Source organism: Budorcas taxicolor, chromosome X (genome assembly GCF_023091745.1).
Source record: "Budorcas taxicolor isolate Tak-1 chromosome X, Takin1.1, whole genome shotgun sequence".
NCBI classification, from domain to species: Eukaryota; Metazoa; Chordata; class Mammalia; order Artiodactyla; family Bovidae; genus Budorcas; species Budorcas taxicolor.
The window spans coordinates 17,423,502-17,442,970 of NC_068935.1; the positions used below are offsets into that span (position 1 = coordinate 17,423,502).

At 44.0% G+C, this 19,469-nt stretch overlaps 1 protein-coding gene across 1 annotated transcript in view; it reads right to left on the reverse strand.

The window, feature by feature from the left end:
• Window positions 1-1,020: 1,020 nt before the first annotated feature.
• The window catches only part of GUCY2F (guanylate cyclase 2F, retinal), a 98,010-nt gene continuing 79,561 nt past the window's right edge, over window positions 1,021-19,469 (reverse strand). The window contains exons 13-18 of the mRNA XM_052663733.1: window positions 19,152-19,344; window positions 14,733-14,907; window positions 10,693-10,791; window positions 7,672-7,766; window positions 1,202-1,290; window positions 1,021-1,108 (exon numbers count right to left, since the gene is read on the reverse strand). Coding sequence (XP_052519693.1) covers window positions 1,021-1,108; window positions 1,202-1,290; window positions 7,672-7,766; window positions 10,693-10,791; window positions 14,733-14,907; window positions 19,152-19,344 — 739 coding nt within the window. The remainder of the gene's footprint in view (window positions 1,109-1,201; window positions 1,291-7,671; window positions 7,767-10,692; window positions 10,792-14,732; window positions 14,908-19,151; window positions 19,345-19,469) is intronic.

Consider the following 19,469-nt stretch of genomic DNA (forward strand, 5'->3'; position numbering starts at 1 on the left):
GGGTGGCAGAGGGTGGTGCGGGCTGCAGGGCAGCCATGTGCTCAGTACAGAAGGTTTCTGAAGCATAAATGTTATAACTCAGAGAGGGTACCTGTGATCATCACAGAAATGAGGATACCTTGGCTTTCTTAGGAGAAAAGCAGTTATAATAGCAGACAAAGTCAACAGAGGCCACTGGGAATAGAGGAAGTATATGGCCTTTGGTCATTGTGTAGCAGCTCGAACTGTGATTATTCTGGAACATGTTAAAAAGACAAGGAAACAGGAGTGTGTGGAGACACCGTAAAATTTACTTTAGAATCTTGTGATTTCCAAGGCTATGTGGAGGAAGCGATGGTCTGAGGGTCAGTGTCTCCATGAAAGAAGGAATAAGAAAGCAAGATAAGAGAAGAGACACTGACAGGAGCCCAATAAGGCACTGGCGTCCTCTGAGAGAGATACATGGGGGAGAATCCTTGATAACTGGTCTGTTGTTTTTGCTTGGGAATGATACCCTTCTTGTCAGGGAGGAGAGACGAAGGAAACTGTCCTGAATTCAAGCCAGGCAGTTGAGAAGTTGCCAGTCTTATTTTGGTTGGTAAGACCAACCTCAGAAGCAATCGGGCAGGGCTGCCAGAGGAAAAGACATAAGCATCTTGTCGTGTGGCTTAGATAGAAGAGGATCTCTAAAGGCCTAAGGTGGCTCACCATGTGGCCCAGGTGCTGGACAGTGAAAGAGATGGGTGCACCTGCCTGAGAACTGGATAACAAGGCCAGCCTTGTTAACATTCAAACACGTTATCAGTGCAGGAGGCAAGGATCTCTCTCAGGCTGGGGCAGCCAACCTCCCTCTGAGGCAGTTCGCTCTGCAATTGGCCTCCTCACAAGGTTTTTGCACAACTCAGGGAAGCTTGGAATTTCGCCAGCTCCATCACACTCTGCCCACAGAGTGTAGGCTGACACTGGCACCCATGCCAAAGGGAGCCCCAGCTTTGAAAGTCTGGCCAGCTCCTGGGCTCTGTTTCCCTGCTGGCCATTACCTTATGGCTTGTTTCTCACCAGCTGCTTTTCTGCTTTTCTTCTTTGGAAGGCTGCAATCTCTGCTGGTTGAAGGCCATGGCCCACTTGCCTGTGGGGCAGGAGCAACACAAAAATAGTTAGCGAAGAGTATGTGGCAGAGAGGGGCATGGGAAGATGCTAATTAAGTGTGATCTCCACTTACCCATCTTTGCCCACTGGTGGGGGCACAGGAAGGGGCTTCGTGAAGCCCTTTTTCCCAACCAGCCAGAAGGTCTCTTCTGTGCCTTTGCCCTTATTAGAGAAAAGATGGAAAATCTTAAAGGTACTATAACCAATTTTTCTAAAGAAGTCTTTCTGGTCAATAGGAACGGAATGTCTACAAACATTCCATTTGGCTCAGAAACTGCCTCTGCTTTCCCCTTGTCCCCACTCCCTGGCATCTTCCTTCCAATATGGCTTCTTTGTCATATATACCCAAGGCTCAGACATGGAAATGGCAACTCAGTGTTCTTGCCTAGAGAATCCCATGGACGGGGGCAGGGGGTCCTGGTGGGCTGCCATCTATGAGGTTGCAAAGAGTTGAACATGACTGAGCAACTAACACACACACACACACACACACACACACACACACACACACACACAAGCTCCATAAGCTGCCACCGCAGCTAGATAAAAAGCAAACAGCATTTCAAGTTGTCATCCAGATGTTTCGCCTACCCGCCACCACACAGCTCCATCTTTGGGAATATGTGGCTGTTTCACTTCACAGCTGCCAAAGAGCTGTATGTTCAATTGAAGATTTTGTCTGTCATTTTTGCCCTCATCTTTTGGCATTAGTCAACCTATTGTTTTGGTACCCAGAGTACATACATTCAGAGTCCACCTCCCCCCAACCCTCCACCATCCAGTGTCTCTCACAAAAACCAAAAAGAGAATAAAAATGGAAAGCACACCATGCAACTTGGTTCTTAAGCCCAGGGCACCCTGGCTGCTTTGAGAAGTCACCATTTCTGCAGTGTTTCTTTTCTTCCTGCCAAGGGAGTCTTACAGGCAGAGAGAGACCCCAAGGGAGGCCTCCACCTACAGCCCCACTAGTCGATTATCAAGAACCACAGGTCCAAGAAGAGAAAGCAAATGTAAACTCAAGTTCATTGCCCCAGAGCCTGAGAGATGACTTCAAAAGAGCCACATTTTCTGCCCCTGCCCTACCATCCCCTCTTCTTCAATCAGTCCTCCTCAACAACATGGTTCTCTCTCCTCCTTTCAATTCTGTTTTGTCTGTCCTCTGATTTCCCCCAATCCATAAGGGGAAAATGTGTTTACTAAGACTGAAAAAAGTAATGGGATGTGTTTCCAATTCATTAATCTGAAATATGGTCTTACTCTCAGCAGATCTTATTTGGAACAGTTCTAAATTGCTTAACTTAGAAATTCCAATTAGGTTTGCCCCTTTAAATATCAAATCCATTATTCTCTATTTTATATCACATGTATTCATCCCTTAACAATCATGACAACAACCATAATAATTATTTAATAATTATTTAAATAATTAATATTTAATTGGAGAATCTCAAAACTTTTCACAAATATTTGGTTCAAGACTCTGAGCAAGCCCTCTAGGAGGAAGAGAACACCACAACAGCCCAACCTCCCTGAACAGACAGCCAGCCCACCCTAAGCCCACATAAGTGAACTATTTGGGACCAGAAGAAGTGAGCAGCTTGAAAATATGCTCATATCACTCATTCTTAAATTTGTTTCACCCTCATTGTGCCTGGGCTGAAAATACAGAGAGGGATCTGTCCTCAAGGAGCTCATAGTATAGTTAAATAAAAACAACTATCAGGCCATGTCTTGGGCCCTAAACAGAAGCTCAACTCTTCTGCCTCTTAAGCAGTTTCTTTTCCTCACAGAATCTAGTTCAGCATCTCATATAGAATAGGTGCTCAATAAACAGAGACTATTCCATTGCCTGGCATTCTAATCCCTTGAGTATTCTAATCCCCATGGTGTCACTGGACCTCGCTTTGGTACAACATACTCTCAAAACTTGATCCCAAGCCCCAGCCATAGTCGACTGTTTTTCTTGAGCTCTAGAAGCTATCAGGGCAGCATGCCAATACCCAAGGGAACTTTTGCAGATGCCAGGACTGTCCAGATATTTGGGTGAGTCCTGGGACATGCTGGGATGCCAAAACTAATGGTTGCAAAATAGAATGGGAGTGTTATGGACTCAGGCAAGCTTCCAAATCAAAGAATATGCTGGGGAGCTCCAGGGGTGCTCTGAGGTTTTGGAGCCCATCCAGGAGAATTCTTAGAATCCTAGCTCTCTGTTTACCCACCCTACTCCAAAATTCTGCTGAAAGAGAGAGTGGGGAAACAAGTAAGCAACAACTAAAGCTAAAGTGAACTCTTTGACTCAGCATCAATCCCTAGGCAGTCCCAGACACCTCCCAAATAATAGCACCTTCCTTTGGCCCGACACTTTTAAGACATCTCCTGTCTTGTTTAATCCTCATAAAAACTCTGGAAAACAGGTTTATTATTAACTTCATTCTGCAAATGGGGCCCTTGTTTATGATTATAAAATGACTTGGCATAGGTAGGACTTTGATCCCAACTCTGCTAGACTATAAACTTTATTTTTTACTATGATTTTCTATATTTTATTGAGGTGGAATTGACATATAACATAGTGAAGGACAGGGAAGCCAAGTGTGCTGCAGTCCATGGGGTCGCAAAGAGCGACTGAGCGACTGAACATCAAGCAAACAATTATGTTAGTTTCAGGATCACAACAATAAGTCTAGTTAACATGTAGTTAAACTCCGAAGTTTAAATGTTCGTCCCTCTCCATTGTATAGCTTTTCCCACACACTGGAGTCAAGGGGCAGGTCTAGTGACCAAAAAGCAACTGTTGGTAATTTTAAAGCTTGCGATTAATGAGCTTCCTGATAATCACAGGTCAGAAGAGGCCTCTATGTTGAGGAATGGAAGCACAAGGAAGATGAAGTTACTTGTCCAATGTCACACGTTGAGTCATCTATGGGACAAGAATTACAGACCAGACCTTCTGACCTTCATGACTCTGTCAATACAACTTCATTACTTCTTAGCTCAATTGCTGGTATGTAAATATCCACCTCTGGCAAAGACAACAGAAACCACCTGAGAACAACCATTTGGGAAAATCTTTTTAGAATGTAAATCCACCTGAGAGGCCCTGGCAAAAGCATGTGATAAGCCTGCTGCTGCTGCTGCTGCTGCTGCTGCTGCTGCTAAGTTGCTTCAGTCATGTCCAACTCTGTGTGACCCCATAGACACCAGCCCCCTAGGCTCCCCCGTCCCTGGGATTCTCCAGGCAAGAACACTGGGGTGGGTTGCCATTTCTTTCTCCAATGCATGAAAGTGAAAAGTGAAAGGGAAGAAGCCGAGACATATACAAAGTCTCAGCAAGGAGCTTCAAACTTGTCAGGAAAATGATAAGTGAAGCAGGACTCATTCATGTAAGAGAAGAGGTAATAAGATGATTTATCACCAGGCTACTTGGAAAAAAATACTGCAAAAAACAGAAATAGCCAGTTAAGCACTGATGATTTTTGTGCCAGTGTGGTAGCTCAGCTGGAAAAGAATCTGCCTGCAATGCAGGAGACCCTGGTTTGATTCCTGGGTCAGAAATGTCCCCTAGAGAAGTGATAGGCTACCCACTCCAGTATTCCTGGGCTTCCCTGGTAGCTCAGACAGTTAAGAATCTTCCTGCAACGCAGGAGAGCTGGGTTCGATCCCTGAGTTGGGAGGATCCCCTGGGAGGAGGGCATGGCAATCCACTCCAGTATTCTTGCCTGGAGAATCCCCATGGACAGAGGATCCTGGTAGGCTATAGTTCATGGGGTCGCAAAGAGTTGGACACAACTGAGCGACTAAGCACAATACAAGAGGGGGTTGGAGTGGACAGTGGGACAACTTCCTAGAGACCATGAGCTTCTCATCTCTCAATGTGTCTTCTTCTAACCTTCCTTATTTTGGTGTCTCTCTTTGTACCCCTCACCCACCCAATTACTCAACTGCTCTGTGTTTTCTTCTCTCAGCCAATCCAACCCACATCTTTGATCCCACTAAGAGAAACAACTTAAAGCGTCATCACTCCAATGGAGAGGGGATAGGGTTGGTGGGGGAGAGTGTTGTTGATGATGGATCCAAGCCTTGAGCTTAAGAGAAGAGGCTCAGATGGAGGAATTTTAAGCATCAGCCAGCTGGAAGGAGAGGATGTTTTTGGCCATCAACTTTGAAATCACACCTGGCTCCCCATCAAATGTGGTCCTTCTGAGCCATGTACTAGAGCAAATCCTCAAGGGACAAGGAATCCTCTGTCCCCCTACTAGGTGATAGTCAATACCTTTCCCTGGTTGGGAGGAGGAGGCTCAGAGACAGAAAAAGATCTCCCCTCTTCTTCCTTCCTTCCTTTGGGTCTTACTTCTCATCCTTATCTTTCTTCTCACTGGCCCTTCCTTTCCCCTCGGGCACTCTCACTTTTTCTCTCTCAGTATCTCCCTCTCAATCTCTCTTCCTCAGGAAGCCCCTGATAACCCGATAACCAAGGCCTGATGTGGCTGGCCTTAGGGGGCAGCCTCTCGCTGCCTCTTCCTCCAGATTCCCTGGGATAGGGGAAACTGTGAAGTTGCAAAGGGCCCTTTTGAAGCAGTCCTACTTTTGTCTGTGAACCACCCAAAGTTGTGATTACTCCTAACCAGTATGGGGGCAGGCAATAAAAATCAGTGGGGGGGGGGCGGGGAGGCGGTGAAGGCATATTTTTCCTTTTCAGTTGCATAAAGTGGCACCTCTTCAGTCCTTAAGTTCTCTCTTAAATGAAGGAATTTGTGTCTAGTAACATTAGGGAGGCAAGCACTTCAGGAAACCAAGCCACCTTTGTCCTCCTCTGCCAAGAAATGACCAAATATATAGAGGGATCACAAAAGCCTTGGGTGACTTGATTCACTGTCCATGTAATATCACCACCCCATCATATCTTTGTGTTCTCTGCAGAGGTGGGAAAGAAACCTCTGTCCCCTAATAAGTGATCCATTCCCCCTGCTAGAAGACATTAAGGATCTATTGGAAGGGACAATCTAGGATTAGCCATAGAAGGAATTAACTGATCAACTATAATCAGGCCTTTCAATCTTTGACTTCTGAAACTCCTTTATATGTAAATTGCAACCATCTGGGGAAGGCATACCAGTGACAGAAATAAATTATGCATCACTCAGTGCCCAGATTTTGCTTTGCTGGAGATTTTGGCTTCCTTGATGGCTCAGACAGTAAAGAATCCGCCTGCAATGAGGGAGAACTGGGTTCGATCCCTGGGTTGGGAAGATGCCCTGGAGGAAGGAATGGCAACCCATTACAGTATTCTTGCCTGGAGAATCCCCATGGACAGAGGAGCCTGGTAGGCTACAGTCCATGGGGTCACAAAGAGTCAGACATGACTGAGCAACTAAACACAGAGAATAATCACTGAGAAAACAATTTTCATGCACAATGGTAACATAGAAAGACTACTAGGGCTTCCCTGGTAGCTCAGTGGAAAAGAATTTGCCTGCCAATGCAGGAGACATGGGTTCGATCTCTGGTCTGGGAAGATCCCACAAGCAGAAGGGCAACTAAGCCCATGTCCCACAACTATTGAGCCTGTGTTCTAGAGCTGGGGAGCCTCAACTACTGAGCCCACATGCCCTAGATTCCATGCTACACAAGAGAAGCGACCGAAATGAAAAGCCCACATGCTGCAATGAAGAGTAGCCCCAACTCGCGACAACTAGAGAAAGTGACAAAGACCTAGCACAGCCAAAACTAAATAAATGAACATTATTATTAATGAAGGAGAAGTCAGGCTTCCTGGGTTATGGCTTGACTCTGCTATCAATTGACTATGTAACCCTGATCAAATTACTTCACTATTTTGGGCCTTGGCTCTTTATCTGAAATTTGACGGAGTTAAATGATCAAATCTCTAGAGTCTTTTACAGTTGGGACCACCAGGGGCCCTAGGGCCATCCAGAGGAAGATAAAAAGAATCCAGTGGAAATGGTGAAAAAGAAAGAGATATTAGTCTAATCCTGAATCCTAGATCAAGTGATAGTCCTCACAAAGAAAAGGTGCTATGTTTGTCTTTCATCAGAACTGACTTCATTCTTCCTGGTCCTTGGGGAAATAGATAAAGCTTCTCTGTACACAGGGGATCAATGTTGGGAATGAAAAATGCGAAAGGAGGGCCACCAAGCCAATGGACAGAAAATCCAAACTCTCCAGTAGCGTAGTTTAATGAACAACACCTGGCACTGCCAGATATTAAATGAGATGGAAGTTAGACAATGTAAATAATAATGCAAAATTCTGGGCAATTTTTTAAGAGAGAAAAATGCAACTCACAGTCTGAAAAATGCAGAGGGACTTTTAACGATCCTTCTCAAAGCAGCCATATTTTAAAGAGATGAAAATTGAGGCAAAGGGAATGATCTTTGCAGAACCACACATGGAATTGAGAATTCTGCCTGAATTACAGCTCTGAGTCTCAGACACCCAGGTAAACTCTTTCAGCAGACCATGACCTCTCCAGTAGCAGGTGTGTTCAAGTGGTTTGACTCAAAAAACAAAAGGACATTATACCTTGAGCTCTGTTCTTCCTCGAAGCTCCACTTCATAGCCTTCACCCAGGGTTCGAAGAATTGTCACTGTGCTATGACTGACGTGGATGCGATAAGCTGTAAAAGCAAGAAAGGCATGACTTTGGGTCCTTCAGGTAAAATCAGTGAGAGAATATTAATGTCGTAAATGCTCCCACTTCTAAATGGACAAGACCCTAAACAAATTCCCTGAGAGAGAGAGTACACTTTAGTTAGGGTTTCACAGGAGGAGGTAAGGGGAAGGAATGGTCTTCCTCACCAGGCCCAAATAAAGCATTAACTGTAGCACCTATCAGCCTCCTAGACACTATCTCAGATTAAAGGCCATGCAATAGAAATGATTGAGATGAAGAAAACAGCAACCACTACTTGCCCTCAGCTGAAACGTGATCTCCTCTGAGGGAAGTTACAGTCTCACAGGCTGCTGCTGGGGCTGAACCCTCAAGGTTGGCATATCCTACTTAAGAGACAAAAGGGTATCTTTTCCACACACATCCATCCAACTACCTTTCAACACTGCCGTACTTAAAATAAGACATCAATGAGAAATGTCCCAACACCTCTGCCAACATTGTGTGGTGACTACATCTATAGCTGTCTTTTCGGCAGATGCCTCTAGCTGTGTACACACATGAATGAATGATTTTCCAACTAATACCAACTTAGGATAAGAGACTGGGGAACTATGACTAAAACATCTATTCAGAAATGAAGTGTAATTCTTTGGTGAAGAGCAATCATTTAACTGAGGTAGGATCCTTAACTGTCCTGAAAACTGTCTTCCTGTGAAGTAAGATCTTGTTCAGGCTGAGCAGTAAATAAAAGTCCAAGACAGTTCCACACACACTTTGAGAAAGTATTGAGGCTGGCCAAAAAGTTCGTTCGGGTTTTTGCATACGCTCTAGTAGAAAACTTATTGGCTAACCCAATAATTATTTTTCTTTCATTTATTATTTTTTGTTGGAATATAATTGCTTTACAGTGTTCCCAATAATTCTTTTAGAATCTGAGTACAATCCGAGTAGCATGGCATGAGTGAAAAGAACGGCAAGAAATTTCTGCTGTCTTCTACAAGGACTTGCCTTCTCTTGACAGCTCAGTATTGTCATTTGTGTCTTCCTCACTACTTCACTCCAAATGCTTCTTAAAAGTCACCTAGTGTGTCCCTAGCTAGCACTATGTGTGACATTCCACTAGCATCTAGTCATGAGGGAATATCTCAATAGAATAATCCTACTGATGGGGAACGCACAGTTCAACACAGAAAGATAGCTGATTCCAACCACCATCCAGTCATGTGGCAAGGAAGATCACTCCAGGGCTGGGTCACTAGTCACTTCCATTTTAGAATCAGTAGATTCAACTGAGCATAAAAGAGGTGTTGATTAAACTGATTTTTTAAAAATAGACCAATGATGCATCCTAATCTCATATCCAACACGAACTTAGAAGCTACCTCCTTATAGGTCTTCAGTCAGGAGCAGCACTTAATATCACGTTTCAGTCACCGTCATTAGCTTCCAGAAAAGCACTCTAACCAGCTTCTGTAGTACAGAGACTACATATGTACACTTCTCCATATCCCTCACAATGCCTTCCTTACAGAGTCAGTGCTTCACATACATCTGCTGTGCATGACTCACTCATGATCCACTTTCCGCTCTCAGCTCTGTATTTCCAACATGAAATGTGTGGAGTTTCCCTAGTGCGGACCAGAATATGACTGCACTGTTCTACGGGCTTACATCAGTCCAGAGAACTGTGCCAGTTTCACTTCCTCCTGGGTTGCGCTTCTAGAGCAAAGTTACGCGCATGCCGCAGTTCCTGGATGACTACTCCCATGGCCTCTGCCATGTCTGCGGCATTTGAAGACTTTGCCAGATGTCAGAAAATTTATTCTGACAACAGCTTCTAAGTTCCGTGCTGCCTCCTTTATCATGGCTGCATGGGCTAGACTGACTAAGACTGGGCCTATTGTACAAGTCTGTTTCGGCACATGAGTGATGAGACGTGGGGTCAGACAGGGTACCACCCACTGTGATAGAGACCACCATATCATCAGGGACTAGGTTGCATACGCTGCTGAAGTTTAAGAAGAGCTTGTCCTGCTTAGTAGCTGTCAGAGCCAGGGCTGCTAAGGGCTTAAGTGATTTTTTCTAATATTTAATCCATGAAAACTGTATATAAAATCTATTGTTGTCTCTGTTTTTTTATACTAGCTTGAACAAATCACTTTGCCTATGATACAGGTAAAGCACATTGTGATTCTGACATTGCCTTAGGAGTGATAGGAAATAAACAAGAAAGTGTTGCCAGGCACAGACAAATGGCATAATGGTTTGTATGGTTTTCTTCTCAAAGCAATAGGGGAGAAATGGCATCTTTGATACCATACCTGGTTTGATAGAAGCTAAGAGTTTTATATACAGGCACGTTGAAATTATTTCAGAATTCCAAGCTCCTCAGATTGAAGCATTATTGCTAGCTAAATTTGAGGGTGCTTTGATGAAGCCAGAACTCCTGGGGTCCTAACTAGTTCAAAAAAGGACTAAAGCAGGAAACATCAGCTGGTTGGGAGAGAGTTGACTCTGGGTGTGTCTCTACAAACTAGTTGAAAAAACAATGTCAGTGCCTTTCCTGTTTCTTTTTTCAATATGATGCCCACACACCCATCAAGCAAGCCAATTTTTTCCTTTACCCGAAGGATTTTGTTGTTGTTGTTGTTGTTGTTTTGATCAAATTGCTGGCTGTTTCAGTGTCACCTAGCTACAGCTTCATTTCTAAAACAAGAAAGGTACATGTTCAGTCCAACATCACCCCCTACTGGTTTACCATTAGAGACAAAAACCTGTGTGTTACATCCCCTTAAGATTCTCAAATTATCTTTTAATAATTCTTTGAAACATTCAAACATCTCTCTGCTCTCTTTCCCCTCTCTTGAGGAAGAATCACTTTCCCAGTAGCAGGAGATTACCATCCCATTCATCCCTCTAGAGATACTCACGTAACCCTGTTGATTCCATCCGAGAAGCTGTGTTCACAGTGTCTCCAAACAAGCAGTATCTGGGCATGGTGAGGCCCACCACTCCAGCAACAACCGGCCCTATAGAGGAGCACAGGTAATCAGGATTATAGTCATCAGGTATGAATCCAATGCTAATAGAGGGACACTGCCAAGGGAAGGAATGTAGCTGCATGAAAGAATAAAGTTGCCACTACATAGCTCTGGGACTCTGAAGGAAATCTTATGGTGAGTAATGCATTCTTTGCCCTATAAAAAAACAAATTTATGACAATGCAGAAATGATTACCCTTCTGATTGATGTCTTTGTTCCAAGTAACAGTAACACCCAAGATGCTTATATCTGTCAATAGGGACAACCAAGCATTAAACCCAATAAGGAAAGCCTGGGCAGGGATTCAGGATCCAAGCATGTTTGTTTCAAGGGAAAAATGTGAGTCTTTCTTGTGCCTTAGGGTTGGAAGGAGGTATCCATGGGGCTATCTGTCTCCCAAATTGTGTCTATAAAGAGAATTATTGCTACGACAGTTGGAAAATCTGAAAAGAAGTATAGTTGACATTCAATCATCTGTGTAGTATATAAAGATGATCTGAGAATATTTTCTATTTGCCCTTAGAATGGTTTTTGCTTTTACATTTTAATACAACCATGCTAAATGTTCAGAGAATGAACATTACTTGAAAGAAATTTCAGCAACCATACTGAAAATCTAGTTCAAAAATATCTAGAAATGTCTCAACTTCACCTTTCTGGTCTCTAAGTGAAAATTGTTCAGCATTATCTTTTTGCTGTTTCCTGAGTTAGAGAAGGGCTTCCCTAGTTGCTCAGATGGTAAAGAATCCGCCTGCAATGCAAGAGACCTGGGTTGGGAAGATCCCCTGGAGGAGCGCATGGCAACTCACGCCAGTATTCTTGCCTGGAGAATCCCCATGGACAGAGGAGCCTGGCAGGCTACAGTCCATGGGGTCACATAGAGTCGGACACGACTGAGCAACTAAGCATGCACACACAAAATAATTTTGCTCTAAAAAATTCCTTCTGGACATTCATTTGTAAGAATAAAAGTTAAAAATTGAAACATGTATACTATCATGTAAGAATCGAATCACCAGTCTACGTCCGATGCAGGATACAGCATGCTTGGGGCTGGTGCACGGGGATGACCCAGAGGGATGTTGTGGGGAGGGAGGTGGGAGTGGGGTTCATGTTTGGGATCGCATGTACACCCGTGGTGGATTCATGTCAATGTATGGCAAAACCAATACAGTATTGTAAAGTAAAATAAAGTAAAAATAAAAATTTAAAAAAAAACTACAAAAGTTATGTTTCTCATTATAATTCATGTCTCACCCATTAAGAAGCATTCACTGAGCACTGAACTAGACACCAAGGGGAATAAAAAAGAAATGTATCATATAGCCTCAGTTCTGTAGGAATTTAGAGCTTAACTGAAGAGAGGAGACTACCAAACCAGAAGCAATTAAGCAACAATCCAAGACAATGTATGGTTGAGGCAAGATAAATGGTACAGGCAGAAGTGCTCTAATAGTTTAGAAAATGGGAGAGGGGTTGCTTATTAAGGCTTGGTTCAGTCCAAAAAGATCCAATGGAGAAGGCAGGATTTGATTTAGATCTTGATGAGTGAGTTGGATTTGAGTAGGAGAAAAGGGACAAAAATCAAAGGTTTGTGGTTGGGCTCGAGTTTGGAATTTTGGGAAACTCTTATAGAGCGCAGTCTGCTTAGTTCAGGTGCCTGGGGAGAAACTAGAGACAAGATTGGCTATTGGGTTGTACAAGATGGTGGACCTTGAACCACTAGAGAATTTTGAGCAGGGGATTACATAATGAAATTTCTTTTTCTTTTTTTCTCACATCAGTGTATAGAATGCACTGAAAGGGGAGAAAAGTAAAACCAGGGAAAACAGTTAAGAGACTATTACAGTAACTCAAGCACAAAGTTGTAAGTACTGGAAAGGAGGTGATGATAGAGGGCAAAAAGGAGGGATAAAAGAGAGACATTAGGGAAGGAGAACCAACAGACATGTTGAGTGTCTGAAAACCATGAGAAAATTAGCATGTGGGCCTGGGAACTTATGCTGGTTTGTGGGAAAAGATGACTTAAAGTTTTAGAAATGCAAGGTTTGAAGTAATGGTAAATCATCCAAGAAGAGTTGTGCTGAGGGGAGTTGTTGATGTGAAACTGAAGCAGCAATGAGATGAAGGCTCCTGTTTAAAAGAAAAGTAATGAAAATCACCTATGTGGCTAAGCATTCGGGATATAAACATGAGTAAGATCTGGTTCCTGCCATCAAGGAGCTTATAGTCTAATGGACAGACAGGCAAGCAAAGATAGATTATGATGATAACTATGAGAAGGATGGATAGAAAGAAGCAAGAGTGGAAGCAAGAAGATGCTATGGCAGTGATCCAGGCAAGAGATGCTGGTGGCCTAGACTTGAGTAGTGAGAGTCAAGAAGAGACAAGACAGAATCAAGAAATATTGAAAAGGTAAGACTTAGTTGAATGGTGAAGGTCAGGGTGAGGGCAGAGTCAAGGAGGATGACTCTCAAGACTAACTGGAATAACTAGGTGAATGGTAGTGACACCAACTGAAATAGAAAATAAATACAGGAAGGGGAGATCATTTATATAGGTAGAAAGTCATTCTGTTTTGGATGTGTTGGTCTGATGTCTGTGTGGAACATTCAAATGGAAATGCCAGCAGTAAGTCTGATATACAGGGCTAAAGCTTAAGGGAAAAGACAGGTGTTAAAGTTGAAGAGTTGGAAGTCATCAGTACATAAGTGGTAGTTAAACCACAGACATGGATGAGATCACCCAGAAGAGCATAGTAGGGGAGAGAAACAGTGGATGAAGGATAGAACCATGCCAGAAGGCTTTCCAGGTGACACACTGGTAAAGAATCTGCCTGCCAATGCAGAAGGTACAAAGGATGCAGGTTCGATCCCTGGATGCAGAAGATCCCCTGGAGAAGGAAATGGCAACCCAGTCCAGTATTCTTGCCTGGAATATTCCATGGACAGAAGAGCCTGGCGGGCTACAGTCCCTGGGGTTGCAAAGAGTCGGACACAACTGAGCATGCACACAGACAAAGACAGATGAGATTATCAGACAATGGTAGAAAATGAAAGCCAGTTTGGCATGAGTTGAGAAATGAATTCAAGGTCAGGACATACAGAGAGCAAGGAGATCACAGCTCGGAGTTTTGCAGAAAATGTGGGAGCAGTTAGACAGCAGGGATTGCTAAGGGAGCCAGTAAATGAAATGGACCAGAAGCATTCAGAGAGTGAGGAGCAGGTCATAAAAGCCAATTGGGGGGGAATTGTCAAGACTACCAAGTGCTGCAGAGATAGGGGTAGACTAGGACTGGGAAAAGTGATGAGGGCTGAAGCCAGATGGCAAAGGGTCTAAAGAGGGAGTGGATAGTGAAGAAATGGTGTGATAAATGTCAATCATCCTTCTACAAAATTTGGTAGGAAAGGGATGAAAATGATGGGAGAAGAAAAGGGGCCTAGAAGAGCAAAGATAAACAGGAGGCAAATAGAAGCTAGAAGATGAAAGGCCTGAGAAGATACCTGGGAATGTATAAAGACAGATGGAAAGGGTACAATGAGGGGGCATCCTGAAGATGTTCAAGCAAGTGAGGAGGGAGGTGGGAGAATGAATACTCCAGGAGTTGAGACTTCAACGAATTAAAGGAATGATCCTTTAAATACTACACATGCAGGCTGGTCTTGTATCATAAACACGGAGATGCTGGCTCTAACCAGAAAGGTGGACTGGAAGGGTTTGGTACTTAGAACAAGAGCTGCTGCCCACTGGGGTAGGGCAGGTGCTGGAAGGAGAGGAAACTTGGGGAGACGAAAAGGAATGAGGCAGCACTAGACACCTGGATAATCCAGCTGCCGATAATCAGGGAAGAGCTACCCTCTTCCTCCTGTTTCCAGCCTTCCCTTGAAGTGCATAATGTTTTCTCCCACTTTAGCTGCTGGTTTGTTACCTGAGTGCAGGCCTATTCGAATCCGGACTGGCACCTCTGGCATGTGCCGCATCTTGAAGGTACCCACAGAGCTGAGGATGTCTAGGGACATGTTTGCAATCTCGGCTGCATGCCTCATGCCATTCCTCTTTGGGAGGCCTGAGGCCACCATGTAAGCATCTCCAATGGTCTCTACCTGGAAATCACGGGAAATAGAATGAGCAAGTAAATACTTTGTGTGTGTGTGCGTGTGTGAGAGCATGCATACATGAGTGCACGTGTGACCTTTCATACAGGTAAAGGGTATGATGGACGCTAAGTGTTCTTGTAAAGTGAAGAAGTCAGAAAGAGGCTCTCAGTGCTTCACAGGCCTGGCTGCACAGTAGAATCACTTAAGAAACTTCATTTAAAAAATACTGATGTTTAAGTCTTACACCTATAGATTTTACAGTTACTTCTCAGGTTCCTGTCTGGCCCTAATGAACTCTCTGGCTCCAAATAATTCCTGGGGAAGGGAAAGGGGAGATTTCTGGGACTGTCCATGGATATTCATTGGGGAGCACCCTTGGAGAAGGTGCTTTCCCAGCAAGCATTTCTCTAGACCATTTGGGTCAAAGAGCTAGGGTAGCTTTAAGGCAAATATAGGGAAAAGGAAAGGAAGGAAGTGAAACAGTCTGTTCCTTCTGCTTTGCCTTGCTAATATGACAGTTTTGCAGCTTCCCCAGGTGTGAGAACTGTCTTTTCCCACCAGCTCCCCGTCCTAACACTACCTCTCTAAGGAGCAGCAGTACTAGCCCTCCACTCCTTGCAGGCGGCACTTAGAACTGGACGCCTGTGAATTAAGGTGACTCTGTGCTCCTCATCTTCCCCACAGAAGTGTATCCACTCTTTCTAGTGACTAGTAAGGTGAAGCTTTGCAAGTAAATCCAAAAGATAAGTAAGCTGAAGGGATGTCTATGAAATGGGCCAATCAGACTCTGCTAGTACAAGTTCCACTCAGTTAAAACTCTATGTTCTCCTAGATTCCCTTAAAAACTAGGAATAAAACTACCATATGACCCAGCAATCCCACTACTAAGCATATACCCTGAAGGTGAAGGTGAAGGTGAAGTCGCTCAGTCGTGTCCGGCTCTTTGCAGCCCCATGGACTGCAGCCTATCAGGCTCCTCCAGAAAACAAAACTGAAAAAGACACATGTACCCCAATGTTCACTGCAGCCCTATTTACAATAGCTAGAACATGGAAGCAACCTAGATGTCCATCGACAGATGGATGGATAAAGAAGCTGTGGTACACATAGTCATTTGAGTCAGTTCTAGTAAGGAGGATCAACCTAGAGCCTATTACACAGAGTGAAGTAAGTCAGAAAGAAAAACAAATATCATATTTTGACATATATATCTATGGAATCTAGAAAGAAGGCACTGATGAGCCTATTTGTAGGGCAGCAATGGAGACGCAGGCATAGAGAACAGACTTGTGGACACACGGTGGACAGGAGAGGGTGGGTCAAATGGAGCCAATGGGAATTTGCTGTATGACTCGGGGAACTTAACCCGGGATTCTTTAACAACCTAGAGGGGTGGGATGGGGTGGGAGATGCGAGGCAGTTTCAAGAGGGAGGGGACACAAGTATACTTATGGCTGATTCATGTTGATGTGTGGCAGAAACCAACACAATATTGTAAAGCAATTATCCTTTAATTAAAATGAATAAATGTTTTAAATGGCCCCAAAAATCTATGTTCTCCTAAATAACTGCACTCACAGGGCGCCATGGTTAAGAGCATGAAACTCTGAAGTCACACAGCCTTGTTTAGAATCCCAGATGCACCTTTTACAAATTGTGTGGCCTTAGTCACATGACTTTTCCCCTCTGTGCTTCAGTATCCTTATCTGTAAAATAGGGATAATGAGAGCACCCACCTCATACAGCGTTTTAAGGACAAAATAACTTAATAAATGTCAAAGCAATTAAAACCTGCCTGGGGGATAAGTGCCAGCCATTACCATCATCATCATCACCATCATCATCATAGCCAAACTGCCGTGTCTTGAAATAAACCATAGGACTGTGCCTATGACTCAGTTCCAGATAAAATTTAGTACTTGGCAATCGGCTCCACATTATGACTTTCTATAGTGATCCTTCACACCTATGGGGCTTTGTACCTCAGGATGCTTCCATTCAGGGCCTCTCTTACCTAATACAATTTGAGAAAAGGATTCCTGCTCTCAGATAAATAAGCATACCTGCTCACACAGAAGACGGCAATGGTACAATGCAAATACTATATGCACGGGAGGGAGAAACTCACTGGCTGGCTATTATCATTGACTGGTGGTTGATCCTTCAGCTTTACCGAGTCAGTCACCCAGGAGACCCCAGGGATATGGGTGAGAAAATTAGAAGGACAGGGAACATGGGTGCTTCTTGGCCTTGGTGTGACACTGGTGTGGGGAATATGGGTTGCATAAATCAGAACAAGGGCACAGAAAGGGTAGATAAGGCATAGAAAAGGTCTGGTTAAGATGGAGTGGTAGTAGGAAAACTGAAACTGAAAACAAGTCACCAACTTCATAATTCTGCAGCAGCCTTCTTACTTCCACTTCAGATTATCAAGTGCCAGGGGAGGCGATTCCAATTTTATAGGTAAAGAAAATGAAAACACAAACGGATTTGGTGATCCGCCACTGGTTCAATTTTTATTTCCTCTGTACTGTGTTGTTTTTATTAAAAAGGACTGACTACTTAGATGTAATTTTTGGATTCATATAGCCCTACTCTGTCCTGAAAACAGCCCGCTAGCTTCCTACTGCAGCCATGAAGTATCAAAATACCTAACAGCCTCATTCCCAAGACCCCCAACAATTGTCTGAACAGTATCAGCTGGATTGATTAAACTCGTGGCTGTGTTACCGCCCACACTGAATCATCTTTGATTTTAATTTCAACTGAATTAGCTTTCAGTGATTTGTTTTTCTCTTCAGGCTGCTTGAATTCAACAAGTTAAGACAGGTAGTCTGATTCCATGGATTTTTCCTGCACCATGGTTTCCACGTGTGCTTCTTGATTAGTTTGCAGCTCCTGCTGATTGACAGGCATGATGCCTGTTTCTGAGCCCTATTTAGGCAGCTTGGCCTAGCCCTGAGGCTCTCTACTTGACCTGAAAGAGCCCTGTCTAATCTGAGATAGACACACTGCCCTGTGTGTGATTTGAGAGTTGGAACCTTTCAGGCTACTGTGAAGGATCCAATGAATGGAGCTACTCATTCTCCAGCTCCAGCTGGGTTCCTGGGACAGAGGAGCTGTCTAAAGTGTGGGATGCCTGGGGCATCTTTTTCCATCACTAAAACAAGTTTCGATGTTGCAGACAACATGGACATGTTCCTGCGCAGCTATGAGATTTTTAGTCATTTTTCTGCCTAGAGACAGGGCAACACATACAATCAAGAGGAAAAAAGCATGGCACCAAAATGAGTGAATATAGTCATCTGTTCTCCACTCATCTTCTGCCACCTTTGACAGAAATAGTGGAAAGTGACACGCTGGAGGGATCAGGGGAAGTGGGAGCAGCAGGTTGCTGCTGCTGCTAAGTCGCTTCAGTCGTGTCCGACTCTGTGCGACCCCATAGACGGCAGCCCACCAGGCTCCCCTGTCCCTGGGATTCTCCAGGCAAGAACACTGGAGTGGGTTGCCATTTCCTTCTCCAATGCATGAAAGTGAAAAGTGAAAGTGAAGCCGCTCAGTCGTGTCCGACTCTTCGAGATCCCATGGACTGTAGCCCACCAGGCTCCTCCGACCATGGGATTTTCCAGGCAAGAGTACTGGAGTGGGGTGCCATTGCCTTCTCCGGGGAGCAGCAGGTTACAACCTCACAATTAATCACTTCTTGAGACCTCAGACCACTAGGTGGGCTTTAGGTTACCCTGTAGCAATCCCAGAGAGCCTCAGGTCCAAAGTTGAGTTTCCTCCTGTATAAAAACAGTACCTAAAGGAGGGAACCAAATTTTAATAGCATGTATTATATATACACAAAATTTCCCAAGATGAACTTAGTCATCAACTATGGGCCAAACACTAACACTTCTGTATGCCCTTCCATGCCTGCCCTGTGGGTACTTGGAAACTGAAGAACAACAATACTTATTGGTCTCAACCTCTTTTTAGTCCCAGTTCTAGAAAACAGCTCAAAAGAAATCTGACCAGCAATCTCTTGCTGTGTTGAGCTTGTTATTTTGAAAAATGTGACATTATATGCATTTTATTTGGCCTTCGTTTTCAATGGAGACCAATGGAAGTGGTATACTATTTAAATTTTAATTCCTAAATAACAGCATTCGATAAAATTGCATCCCTCCTTCAATTTTGGAGTACACACAGGTGGGCCTCATATCAAAATTGCTCTCTGGAACATATTGTCCTGCTAAGTAATGTACCTTGTAGACATCATGACTGCCAATGATGGCATCAAAGAGGGTGTACAGGTCATTGAGAAGATCCACCACCTCAATGGGCTCACTCATGGCTGAGATGGTTGTGAAGCCCACAATGTCGCTGAAGTACAAGGTGACCAAGTCAAAGCCCTCCGGTTCAACTGTGCAGCCCTTTTTGAGAGATTCAGCAACTGATCTGAAAAGCAGACACAGACATTCCTCAGAGGACACAGGCCTCCCTCCAGGCCACATCTGCTAGAACACAATTTCTCCAAAATTCACTGCCAAGTAGGTAAGAAGGAAGAAAATGTCACTGGGATG